Raw genomic sequence first — 13954 nt, 5'->3', positions numbered from 1 at the left:
CTTTGGGGATAGGGGCTTTTAATAGATTGGATTTTCTATATTTATAAAAGATTGGATGTCCTATAAATGGTGACAACATTGAAATATGCCTAGGCAAACTGCATCAACATAGAAGCGTATCATTCCTTTGGGAGAGCATGTGATAGTATGATTTACAGGCAGGAGATGGCACTGCCACCCCATAATACAAAGGGCCCACACAAGGACTTTTATATCAGTATCACAAGCTGTTTTTTTTTTTTTTTTTTTTTTTTCATGAAAGCTGGTGATTAAAATAAAAATGGGCTTAACTGGTTGAGTTTACATCTACTTTAACAAAATATGTTTGTGTTATTTGAAGTGCATTGCTGGGGTACATTTTCAAATGTGCAAAGATCTGTACATCCATAATTCCTATTAAAGAATGCTAGTTTTTTTTCTTTTGAGAGGGGTGATTCGAACACATCAGGCCTTTATTTCTGTCAGTTCAAGAGCTCCCTGTATTTTGTAGCACCTTATTGCTTCATTTCTAAAAAATTGTAAAACAATGCACATCCAAAGCACCACACATCCTCACATGTGCAACCCCCTGCTGTGTTCTTATATACCAAGAAATAATTTTTTGTTCTTGATTAAATGTATATAAAATAAGCTTATTGATTTTATGTTTTCTGTGATCTCTTTTCACTTACAACTCCCCCTTCCAGCTGCATTAAAAGCCCTCTCTGACATGCTGTGTTCAACAGGGCAGGTTAGTTCCTCAAGCATTTGGTCCATCTACAGCTTGTGGTATTCCTTGACACCCAGGACTTTGTTTGCTAATGCTCCAGCCAAATGTGGAATAGGAAAGTGAAGGAATTAGCCTTTCAGCATTACCATACCGCCATTTTGTCTCTTAGCCTAAGATTTGCCATTTTAAAGATAAGTATCCATCTTAAGACTTATGTCAGTACTTAAAGATGAATTTGTGTTTTAAGACTGTTTCTTACTTTCGATAAGAGTCTGAGGTTCCTCTTTTCCCTTCAGATGTAACTTCCTTTTTTCCTCTACCTAGCATAAGACTGAAAGTCTGCGGTGGGCTTTTTCCTGTTGCAAGAGTATTAATAAACTATAGCCAGCGCTAAAAGGGAAGTTGTCTACTTTCTATATTGATCAAAAGTTCATGCTTGACGCATATAATAATAATTAACATAAATGCTAAATGATTGGGCATTACTGACATATATAATATTCTGATTGGTCAATGCATACCTGTCAATTGATTGGTTCTTATATTTCTATGTATTGTTTTAAGTTTCATATATAAGTTTAAACACGGAAGAATAAATTCAGTTCCTTCTGAGATATCACCTTGTGTCTGTGTGCAATTTCCTGTATCTCAAAGGGAACTCCGGGCCTGTGGACAGACATTGATCAGGGCCAGGGGACTGACGGGAGTCGGTAGCTACAGGAAGGAACGAGAGGAGCCAATTCCTTTCAATTGGGGGCTCGTGTCCGGGATGAGATAATCATCCTTTTCGGTAAGTAAGATTTTTTGTCATTCTGTCAATTAGTCTGTCTTGCCGGAAAGGCTCTGATTAAAATCTCATGCCCTTAGGTAGCACTGGGCTTCGCGTCTTAAGACGCCAGTGGCCAGGCGCAAAGTGCTGTGGGAAGCACAAGGTCTTTTGGAAAAGACTAGAGGCAGTTTTGGGAACTGCACAGTCTCTTATGAGAAGGGGCTGAAAAGAGTTTCTCTGAGAAGAAACCAGGAAAAGTCCGGGGTTGATCAATTCTGTCCTGCAACTCTTTGCTTTTCTTCCTATCGCATAGAAGTATAAGATAATTTGTTTGTGTGACACAAGTGCCCAGTTGGTAAGTGTATGGGCCAGCGGTTACTGAAGGTATTGTCAACTTCCGTTGTAAGACGCACCACCCCTTTAGCTAGGCCTTATTGGCTGATGACCTAGAGAAGGTGATAGCATGGTGACACGGAGTTGGGTGCCTATGTGAATGTCTTGTTCAAATTGTGTTGTAGGCTTATTGTTAGAAAAGTGGGAGTTAGTCAGAGTCAGGATATTATTAGAAGTATTGTATATCCAGGTTATAATCTCCACTTTTGGTCAACCACTAGAGAAAGACCCAATAAATATCTTAAGTCCAGACATTTTTATAAAGTAAATTGTCATTTGGAAGTTGACCCCTGTTTTTTGGGACAGCCTATAGGACAGATTTGTAACACAGACCTTTGTAAGTGTAAAAATGGGAAGTGGTCAAAGTAAGGATAAACTCCCTCCCCCAAATGTTGGTGAGACATGTAAAGATTATGTAGCCCGTATCTGTGGGACAGATTACTATCTAGTTAACCCCTGGGTGGATAAATTAGCAGACTGGAATGAATTCATGGGAAGTGTTGACCCGTTCCCCCGTGATGGGAGTAATGATACTTTTCATATGGATATGATTAGGGGTCTCTGTCTGGGGGATAAACAGGCTTTCCCATGGTATAAGGGAGATCCTGTGTGGGATCAGAAATACATGACCAAAGGTGGACAAAATTGGTTAGAATTTGCCCCTCTCTGGTTTCATAGACAAACTGGGAAACAAAATAAAGCCAAAGCTAGAAATGTAGATGCCACTAAAATACATGCATTAGAGTCAGAAATAGACAGACCCACACACCCTCTCATGCCATTCCCTCCCCCATATGTCCCACCTGTCCCACAGCCCACAAAACTTTATCCATCTCTTACTGAAGAAGATATTGATTTTTTAGCCGGACATTATGCAGTCCAACACCCCACTGCACCTCCAGCACCACCAGCACCAACACTTCCACAGACCCCTCAAATACCTAGTGCTGTTCACATTTCTACCACACAGCCTAGTACAGTTCAAACTCCCGCGCCCTCCCAGGGTGTGGTTCAAAGTCCTACCACACAGGGAGCGACAGGGGGAATAGCTGTTTCTTCAACTACTGAAGCAGATGACTCACTTGTTGATGAATCCGCTAGTTCAGGCTCTCTGCTGTTCAGAGCAGCTAATAGTCTAGGTATAGTGGACATGCTAAGTCCATCACACACGCCACAATACCCAATATGGTATTGATTCCAATACACAACAGATGCCCTTCATGACAATAGGAGACAATCTATTAAAGAAACCCATTGAGATAGAAGACATAAATAGGATTGTCAAACATTGTCCAAGACCCACTGTTTCTTCAACGGCTACTGTGAGCTATTTGAAGAAAGCATGTAAAGGTAGAAACTACACACAAGAGGATGTGCGTCTTATCCTCGATGGAATATTGGGACAAACTTCCCCTTGGAATTGGGGTAATGTTGGGACCATATCCATCCTAGAAGCAGGCGACATTACTGCCACAAATTATAAATTAAACACAGAAGATGGTAGGGACAATATGTGGAGAGAGGTCTCAGAAGAAATGGAACGAGCTTTCCAATCTAGATCCTCCCTCCCTACCGCAGTAGCCTGCAAGCAAAAGTCAGGAGAAACTGTGTTAGATTTTTGGAAAAGGTTTAATGAGACATGGACACAAGAGGCAGGACTGACATTGCAAGACACCATGCATAGTCTACTGATTCAGACTTTCCTGTCCAATCTAAAACCCAGTGTCATGTTAACTGTAAAACAGATGATTTCTGAATGGCCCACTTGTACCAGAGAACAATTTCAATTGAAATTGACTGAGAAAGATGCTGCCGGATGTCTAGAGACACTCATTTTCAGGAAGATCCCTTTCCTCACACAAACCCACCGTACAAGAGAAGGGGGGGTTTCAATAACCGAGGCAGAGGCCGGTCTAGGGGAAGAGGGAGGAATAATAGGGGACGGGACACGGGTTGTTTTAACTGTGGGGCTGAGGATCATTGGAGAAATCAATGTCCATATGAAACTCAGGACCACGCCCAGCATAGCCCCTCCCCAGGCCAACCACAAAGGGACCTCCCACAGCAGAATGTGAGGTTTCCTATCTCTTGGCAGACACAATCACAAAATAAATGAAGGTGCCCAGAAGGTGGTATCCCAGCATTCCCGCTTGTCTCTCACTCTTATAAGGAACAACCCCTTGTATCCTTGCATATACAGGGCAAATTAACCCCATTCTTGTTGGACTCCGGGGCAACTCGTTCGAGTCTGAGTGAGGATTATTATAAGGGAGAGGTAATGAATGCTGAACCTTCTATGGGAATAAATGGGATACTGACCAAGACTTATAAAACACCGCCTCTTCCAATTTTTGACCCCATACAGGGAATCACTCTGCTAGATCACTCATTCAGAATCATACCCAATTGTCCAGTTAATTTGTTAGGGAGAGACCTCCTGGGAGAGTTGAACATCAACTTGAAATCCACAAAGAGAGGTGGTATTGTGGCTCACTCTGCCAAAATGCCAATCATCCCTGCCATGACAATGATTACTAAAGAAGACCCCTCATTTCCTGCTGGAACAATTAATGACAAAGTTTGGGCAAAAAGTGCCTTGGATGTGGGATCCATTTCCTGCACTCCATATAAGGCCACACTGAAGCCATGGGCTCAACCTGTGTTTCACAAACAATACCCTTTGTCAAAAGAAAAGGAGGAAGGAATAGCGCCCATGGTGGAACACTTTCTCAAGGAAGGAGTCCTTGAAGAGGTGATTTCACCATACAACAGCCCAATAAATCCAGTTAAGAAGCCGGACGGCTCTTACAGATTTGTGCAGGACCTGAGGGCCATTAATGATCTTGTGATTCCCATTGCCCCAATAGTGCCTGATGTACCAACACTCATTTCCTCCATCCCAGCTGATGCTGAGTTTTTCACAGTGATTGATCTGACAAATGCATTTTTTTCAATCCCTGTTGCCAAGGAGACACGCCCAATTTTTGCGTTTCATTACAGGAGAAAGACCCTTACTTGGTGTAAATTACCGCAAGGGTATGTAGATTCGCCTGTGGTCTACTCTGTTGTCCTCCAGGCTACCTTAAAGCCATGGACTCCTCGCCATGGTTCAGTTTTGGTTCAATACGCAGATGATTTGCTTCTCTGTAGTGTTAATCGGGCAGCCAGCCAAGGGGATAGTGTAGATCTCATGAACTGGTTATGTGAATGTGGTCATAAAGTGTCTAAGAAAAAGCTACAATGGTGTCAGAAAACTGTTGAATACCTTGGTTTTGTTCTCACAAAAGGTGAAAGGAAAGTCAGCCACAAAAGAGCTGCGGCTCTTATGGGTCTGCCCCGCCCATTGACCAAGAAAGACATGCTCACCTTTCTTGGTATGATTGGTTACTGCCGCCAATGGATACCTGACTGTTCCTACTATGACAACATTTTGAGACAAGCTACAGGTTCAGAAATGTCAGATCTTGTGAAATGGTCAGATGATATGTGCAATGCTTTTGTGTATCTGAAAAATGCTATGGTAATAGCCCCTGGTCTTGGTCTGCCCGCATATAATCAAATGTTTCATCTGTATGCTAGGGAAAATTGTAAAACTATGGCAGGGGTCCTGGCCCAGGAGCATGGAGGAAAACTCCGCCCTGTTGCTTTTTTCTCAAAAATGGTTCCAGTACAGGTCCGAGGCATGCCTGCGTGTCTCAGGGCACTAGCATCATGCGCTATGGTGGTCCAAATGGCTACGTCACTCACTCTGGGACATGAGACCACCTTACATACCACCCACAATGTGTCTATTCTACTCAAGAATATACATACCCAACACATGTCAGCCCAGAGACTTAGTGGATATGAGGTTATACTGTTGTCAAACCCTAAGTTGAGAATAAAATATACCTCTCCCACTTCAGGTCCAGCTCCAATTTTGAATGCCTTATTAGGCTTAAAGGGAGAGCAGGATGAAGTTGTTCCACAGCATGATTGCCTGGAATTGATTCATCAGGACACCTCCCCAAGACAGGATATGTCTTCTGTGGCTCTTCCAGAGGCACAGAATGTTTTTGTAGATGGCTCTTGCTCGAGACCCACTGACACTGTTTACCATGCAGGATATGCCGTGGTGCAGTTGCCAGATAAAGTACTTGAAGCAAAACCCATCCCATACCAGTCAGCTCAGGCCGCTGAGCTGATAGCCCTTACAAGAGCATGTCAGCTTTTTGAGGGTCAGGATGTAAATATTTACACAGATTCCAGATATGCGTTTGGCGTGTGCCACGATTTTGGAATAATTTGGGAAAAGAGAGGATTTATTGCAGCAGATGGAAAATCCATCTCACATTCATCTCTGGTGAAGGCTTTACTCAAAGCCATACAACTGCCAAGATCCCTTGCTATCCTACACTGTAGGGCACACACAAATGAACAAACTGATATTGCACAGGGAAATGCTTTAGCTGACAAAGTAGCAAAAGAGGCGGCCCTTACCCAGCCTGCCATGATCCAGATGCCAATGCTCACCCCTGAAATGCCACTGTTGGATCAAACATTGCAGGATTTACAGACATATGCTACCTCAGAAGATATTAAGCAGTGGAATGCAGCTGGTGTGACAAAGAGTCCACAAACTAGACTTTGTGTCACAGAGGGGAGACCATGCATTCCAAAGGCCAGTGCACCTCTGTTCATCTCACAGTATCATGGAGTAGGTCACAGGGGATGGCAGGTTACATGTGAACTGCTGGATAATGATTTTTTCATTCCTGGCCTTCCCTCTTTGGTAAAATCATATGTGTCTAGATGCATTACATGCATAAGGAATAACCCAAACAATCCTCACAAGGCAAGACATGAACACCTGACATACCCATCAATACCTTTTACTCACCTACAGGTAGATTTTACACACATGCCAAAGGAAGGAAAAAGACAAGAATATCTTTTGGTAATTGTGGACATGTTTAGCCGCTGGGTAGAAAGCTTTGTAACCACAAAAGAAGATGCCCAAACTGTAGTGAGGATCCTTACACGGGAAATTATTCCCAGGTGGGGATGTCCACTCCAGATTAATTCTGACAACGGTCCAGCATTTGTGGCCAAGGTATGTCAGGATTTGGTGAAAACACTCAAAATTGAGTGGAAGTTTCACATTCCTTACCACCCTCAGAGCTCAGGTATAGTGGAAAGGATGAATAGGACCCTCAAGGATAAAATTAGGAAAGCTACTGGAGGTACCTTTGCAAACTGGAAGAAAGTACTGCCTGCAGTTTTGGCAGAGGTAAGGATGACTCCTTCTAAAAAGACAGGTTACTCCCCCTTTGAGGTTCTAATGGGTAGGCCCTTTCCCACTCCCTGGGCCAGACAGCCACTCATGGTAGAAAGAGGGGATTTGGAATTGATTCAGGAGGAATATGTGAGAAAACTTATTGAAACTTTGGACAAGGTTGAAAGAAATGTTGCTCGCACTTTTCCTCTTTCTTCACAGGAACCAACTCACTCTTTCCAAGTCGGGGACCGTGTGGTGATACAAGCCCTCCATAGGAATCGGAAGCAAGAGTATCCCTTTGGGCCCCCCACTTCTGTGATCGCTGTCACCAGGACCGCTGTCCTGACTGAGGATTCCAAGGCCTGGATCCATGCCAGCCGTGTAAAAAGGGTGAACCAAGCCCCTAAGAAGCAAGACAAAGACACAGATACAGAAGAAGAAAAAGGAAGTGAAGCCGGTGTAAAAGTCTTTGAAGAAGATGACCTTTCTGATGCTCTCACAGAACTCTGGGCAGACATTTTGCTTCCTCATACTAGCAGCCCTGACTGTGTTCCTCCCAGTATGGACAATAACTAACTGTATTTATCACCCAGATGATTATGGAGTGATTAAGAGTATATGTAATACCTCCATCCAAGCTAGTGACCCAGATAATGCAGAACCAGTGCACACACAAAACCATAGTACACCACATTCTAGTGTCAGAAAGAAACGAGGTCTAACGCGCACTAAGAGAAGGTTGAGAAGAGTGTCCTTTGTACCAGATAAGGGATGGGGGGTACAGGAAACACCAGTCTTGACTACTGAGGATTCAAACCAGACCATAGTGTTTACTCTGACTAAGAACCAGGTGTTTGACCCGACTAAAGTTACTTATGATCTTGGACCTCATAATGTATATATGTGTGGGAAGGATAAGTCATGTGGTGACTGGGAGAATGTATGGTGGACAACAGACCCCCATAAATGGGAGACCAAATCAGCTAGAATTTCCCCAGATGACGTAGGCACCTATCAAAGAATCTCTATAGCAAAAGGCCAAGAAAATATCATTTTCACATTAAGGAACCCACAGGTCAGAGATAGTGGGGAATATAGGTTGGGAATAACTGTGTCAGGAACAGACCCCTGGGCCAACCTCATATTACAGGTAAAACCCTCCCCAAGAGTCCATGTCAATACCATAGACAATTCATTCCCCAAAGTTAGGAATCGACTGGATAATGAGGTGACAGGAGTAGTGATGCAATCAGAAGACAGATTAAGCATTGAAACTGGTTACTCTGACAAAAATGAATGGATTGAATGGGTGAGATGGACCACTAAAAGTAAGGGACAGGGAGACTGTGTTTCATGTGCCAATCCCCGCCCCCTACTTGCCACAGTTCCTTTGTTAGAAGAAGAAACTAATATGTCCTGCCTAATTAGAATGTATAAAGATAACATCACTGAGAAGGAATGTTCTGATTTTGTTAAGAAGTTCCCTGTTACCAGATTACGAAATTTACCTTTGGCCTCTAAACCAGTACCAGGAAATTTTACCTGCTTTGAACATGATGATGCTAAGGGTAAAGATTTAGGTACATTCCCACCTAATTACTGTGTTAAGACCATCCGCACCTCCGCAGAAGGCTACCGGAAGGAATGGTTTCAGGACCACCGGCAGCAACTGTCAGATGTGTGGTGGCTGTGTGGAGATATGAGACTCAGAGCCAGACTCCCCAACAGATGGAAGGGAAGCTGTGCTCTGACCCATCTTCTCATGCCTTTCTTTATGATCAAAGTAGAAGATGGGATAAGAAGCTTGCCCATCTTGGAAAAATCCAGATCTAGAAGGTATAAAAGAAATGCACCCCGTGGTTCCTTTGATAATAGAGTTTACATAGATGCTATAGGTGTACCAAGAGGAGTCCCTGATGAGTTTAAAGCTCAGGACCAGATTGCTGCAGGGTTTGCCTCTATTGCTATATGGGTACAGCCTAACAAAAATGTGGATTGGATTAATTACATTTATTATAATCAACAAAGGTTTGTTAACTATACTAGAGATGCTCTAAAGGGGGTCTCTGCCCAACTTGATGCAACATCCCTTACTGCTTGGCAAAACCGCATTGCTCTTGATATGTTATTAGCTGAGAAAGGAGGAGTATGTAAAATGTTTGGTTCCTACTGCTGTACTTTTATCCCCAATAACACCGCTCCTGATGGAAGCATTACTAGAGCCCTTCAAGGCCTCCAAATGTTGTCTGAAGAATTGGCTGAAAACTCAGGAGTAGAAAATCCACTAGCTGGTTTTTTTAAAAATTGGTTTGGTAGATGGGGAACTCTGATGAAAACTATGCTGATTTCTATAGTAATGGCTGCTGCAGTATTAACTCTGTGTGGTTGCTGTTGTATCCCCTGCATCCGAGGTTTAATGCAGAAACTTATTGACGCCACCATTACTAGAACCATGTGGAATCAGTATCTTGATAAAGGACCTACTAAGGGCCCCAGGTACCAACCTGTAAAAAAGGTGTAAGGTCACGTGCGTGACCTAAGAGGGGGTTTGAAGGAATTAGCCTTTCAGCATTACCATACCGCCATTTTGTCTCTTAGCCTAAGATTTGCCATTTTAAAGATAAGTATCCATCTTAAGACTTATGTCAGTACTTAAAGATGAATTTGTGTTTTAAGACTGTTTCTTACTTTCGATAAGAGTCTGAGGTTCCTCTTTTCCCTTCAGATGTAACTTCCTTTTTTCCTCTACCTAGCATAAGACTGAAAGTCTGCGGTGGGCTTTTTCCTGTTGCAAGAGTATTAATAAACTATAGCCAGCGCTAAAAGGGAAGTTGTCTACTTTCTATATTGATCAAAAGTTCATGCTTGACGCATATAATAATAATTAACATAAATGCTAAATGATTGGGCATTACTGACGTATATAATATTCTGATTGGTCAATGCATACCTGTCAATTGATTGGTTCTTATATTTCTATGTATTGTTTTAAGTTTCATATATAAGTTTAAACACAGAAGAATAAATTCAGTTCCTTCTGAGATATCACCTTGTGTCTGTGTGCAATTTCCTGTATCTCAAAGGGAACTCCGGGCCTGTGGACAGACATTGATCAGGGCCAGGGGACTGACGGGAGTCGGTAGCTACAGGAAGGAACGAGAGGAGCCAATTCCTTTCAGAAGGTTGTTACTGGGAACAGTGGGATGGACATTGGGGGGTGCTACTTTTGCGTTTCAAAGCTTCATTCTAGGGATTGATGGGATTTTTGCTGCTACCTGCCCTTCCTCTCGTCTCTGAAGAAAGACTTCCACCAAATGTTACTGTTCCCACAGATTCCAGTTGTCACCCTTCCCAACTGCTATTATTTTGATATAATCTGAATTGCTGTTCCTGCTCACTTTTCTTGACGAGGACAGAGACCTTAAGGGGATAAAAAATAAAATAAATCTAGTAAAAAAAAAAAAAGAAACTTAAATTTTAAGAAAACATTAAGATAAAAATTGTGATGATGGGGAGAAATTTGTTAATATGGAATACAGTTTCCATTTCCATCCCTGCTCATGTTTGCTTGATCAGGGCAGAGATGGCCTTACAGGGATAAAAAATAGTTGAATCTGTACATTTTTAGGAAAAAAATTGTGATAATGGTGAGAAATACTGTATGTTAATATGAAACCACTCCAGGCCATGAACGTGGGAAAGGATATTCTCACCAGTTCTTCACAATGTAAGATTTGGCTGGTATTCCTACCCTTATGGGCATAGCAGTGGCCTTTAATTCTGACTCCTTCTCAAAGTCAGATTTCCAGTGCTATAGTGGGATTAGCAAAAGAGGAAGAGAGCTGGAAGAATTTACCAGAGAGAAGCTCTGGCTGCCACTGCACTACCGTTTGTGTGTTTAAACCACTGGTAGAGTGAAAAAAACCCTGATCCCTGGAGCTTCTCTCTGCACTCTAATTAAATTGGAGGGCGAAGAGGAAGGGACGGGTGAGTAAAGGAAGGAGAAAGAAGAGGTACAAAAGGAGCAGGAAGAGACCACATTAGCAAGGCTCACCATCTTTTGTACCTCCATATGGCAGCACCTCTATCTCTCCTTTTAGACTTGCCTTTACTTTTATTAAAGTGCCAGGGAAGAGAGAGGTTATACTGGTATAAAGCAGCGGTTCTCAACCTGGGGGTCGCGACCCCTTTGGGGGTCGAACGACCATTTCCCAGGGGTCGCCTAAGACCATCGGAAAACACATATTTCCGATGGTCTTAGGAACCGAGACGCCGCTCCTGTCTCCAGCGATGTGTGGGCGGGATGATATGCTGCCCCTGTCACCACCTCCTCGCCGCTGATTGGCCACCGGAACTGTAGCTCAGGAGAGGCACACAGGCGGCCAATCACCGGCGAGAAGGTGGAGCTTGGAGAGGAGGAGCCGAGCGGCAGCGCGCGGAGATCGAAGAAGATCGAGGGAGCTGCAGGAACGAGTGAAGAGAGAGGCCAGAGAAGGAAGACAGCTGACAGGTAAGTGCAAATTTTGCTGCTGCAGCCAGGTATGCAGGCTGTAGATGGGAGAGGGAGAGAGCGAGCCCAGGCTGGAGCAGGAGTCAGCAAGGTAAGTATCATTGGTGTCAGTGGGAGGGATAGTGCCCCATCATTTGTGTCACTAATACCAACGATGGGGCACTATTCCTCCCCCCACTGACACCAACGATGGGGCACTATTCCTCCCCCCACTGACACCAACGATGAGGCACTACTCCTCCCCCCACTGACACCAACGATGGGGCACTATTCCTCCCCCCACTGACACCAACGATGGGGCACTATTCCTCCCCCCACTGACACCAACGATGGGGCACTATTCCTCCCACTGACACCCACAATGGGGCACTATTCCTCCCACTGACACCCACAATGGGGCACTATTCCTCCCACTGACACCAATGATGGGGCACTATACCTCCCACTGACACCAATGATGGGGCACTATTCCTCCCACTGACACCAATGATGGGGCACTATTCCTCCCACTGACACTAATGATGGAGCACTATTCCTCCCACTGACACCAATGATGGAGCACTATTCCTCCCACTGACACCAATGATGGGGCACTATTCCTCCCACTGACACCAATGATGGGGCACTATTCCTCCCACTGATACTAATGATGGGGCACTATTCCTCCCACTGACACCAATGATGGGGCACTATTCCTCCCACTGACACCAATGATGGGGCACTATTCCTCCCACTGATACCAATGATGGGGCATTATTCCTCCCACTGACACCAATGATGGGGCACTATTCCTCCCACTGACACCAATGATGGGGCACTATTCCTCCCACTGACACCAATGATGGGGCACTATTCCTTTCACTGACACCAATGATGGGGCACTATTCCTCCCACTGACACCAATGATGGGGCACTATTCCTCCCACTGACACCAATGATGGGGCACTATTCCTCCCACTGACACCAATGATGGGGCACTATTCCTCCCACTGACACCAATGATGGGGCACTATTCCTCCCACTGACGCCAATGATGGGGCACTATTCCTCCCACTGACGCCAATGATGGGACACTATTCCTCCCACTGACGCCAATGATTGGGCACTATTCCTCCCACTGATGCCAATGATTGGGCACTATTCCTCCCACTGACGCCAATGATTGGGCACTATTCCTCCCACTGATGCCAATGATTGGGCACTATTCCTCCCACTGACGCCAATGATTGGGCACTATTCCTCCCACTGACACCAATGATGGAACACTATTCCTCCCACTGACACCAATGATGGGGCACTATTCCTCCCACTGACACCAATGATGGGGCACTATTCCTCCCACTGACACCAATGATGGGGCACTATTCCTCCCACTGATACTAATGATGGGGCACTATTCCTCCCACTGACACCAATGATGGGGCACTATTCCTCCCACTGACACCAATGATGGGGCACTATTCCTCCCACTGATACCAATGATGGGGCACTATTCCTCCCACTGACACCAATGATGGGGCACTATTCCTCCCACTGACACCAATGATGGGGCACTATTCCTCCCACTGACACCAATGATGGGGCACTATTCCTTTCACTAACACCAATGATGGGGCACTATTCCTCCCACTGACACCAATGATGGGGCACTATTCCTCCCACTGACACCAATGATGGGGCACTATTCCTCCCACTGACACCAATGATGGGGCACTATTCCTCCCACTGACACCAATGATGGGGCACTATTCCTCCCACTGACACCAATGATGGGGCACTATTCCTCCCACTGATACCAATGATGGGGCACCATTTCTCCCACTGATACCAATGATGGGGCACTATTCCTCCCACTGACACCAATGATGGGACACTATTCCTCCCACTGATACCAATGATGGGGCACTATTCCTCCCACTGACACCAATGATGGAACACTATTCCTCCCACTGACACCAATGATGGGACACTATTCCTCCCACTGATACCAACGATGGGACACTATTCCTCCCACTGATACCAACGATGGGACACTATTCCTCCCACTGATACCAATGATTGGGCACTATTCCTCCCACTGACACCAATGATGGAACACTATTCCTCCCACTGACACCAATGATGGGGCACTATTCCTCCCACTGACACCAATGATGGGACACTATTCCTCCCACTGATACCAACGATGGGACACTATTCATCCCACTGACATCAGTGATGGGGCGCTAGTCCTCCCACTGCAAAATTACAGTTATGAAGTAGCAACGAAAATAATTTTATGGTTGGGGGTCACCACAACATGAGGAACTGTATTAA

The 13954-nt window shown here is 44.6% G+C and overlaps 1 protein-coding gene across 1 annotated transcript; it reads left to right on the top strand.

Annotated features, from left to right (window-relative positions):
• Window positions 1-892: 892 nt before the first annotated feature.
• On the top strand, window positions 893-9953 carry LOC149462304 (uncharacterized). The gene is made up of 2 exons (XM_089677104.1): window positions 893-1499; window positions 7348-9953. Exon 2 carries the CDS (start codon window positions 7607-7609, stop codon window positions 9647-9649), a length of 2043 nt encoding a protein of 680 aa, XP_089533230.1. The 5' UTR covers window positions 893-1499; window positions 7348-7606; the 3' UTR covers window positions 9650-9953.
• The last annotated feature ends 4001 nt before the right edge of the window (window positions 9954-13954 follow it).

The sequence above is a fragment of the Staurois parvus genome, unplaced genomic scaffold (genome assembly GCF_062004578.1).
Source record: "Staurois parvus isolate SC_StPar_1 unplaced genomic scaffold, SC_StPar_1.0 ptg000177l, whole genome shotgun sequence".
In the NCBI taxonomy this organism is placed as follows: Eukaryota; Metazoa; Chordata; class Amphibia; order Anura; family Ranidae; genus Staurois; species Staurois parvus.
Note: the sequence above shows the minus strand (reverse complement) of the source record. Positions and strands in the feature narration are given on the sequence as shown.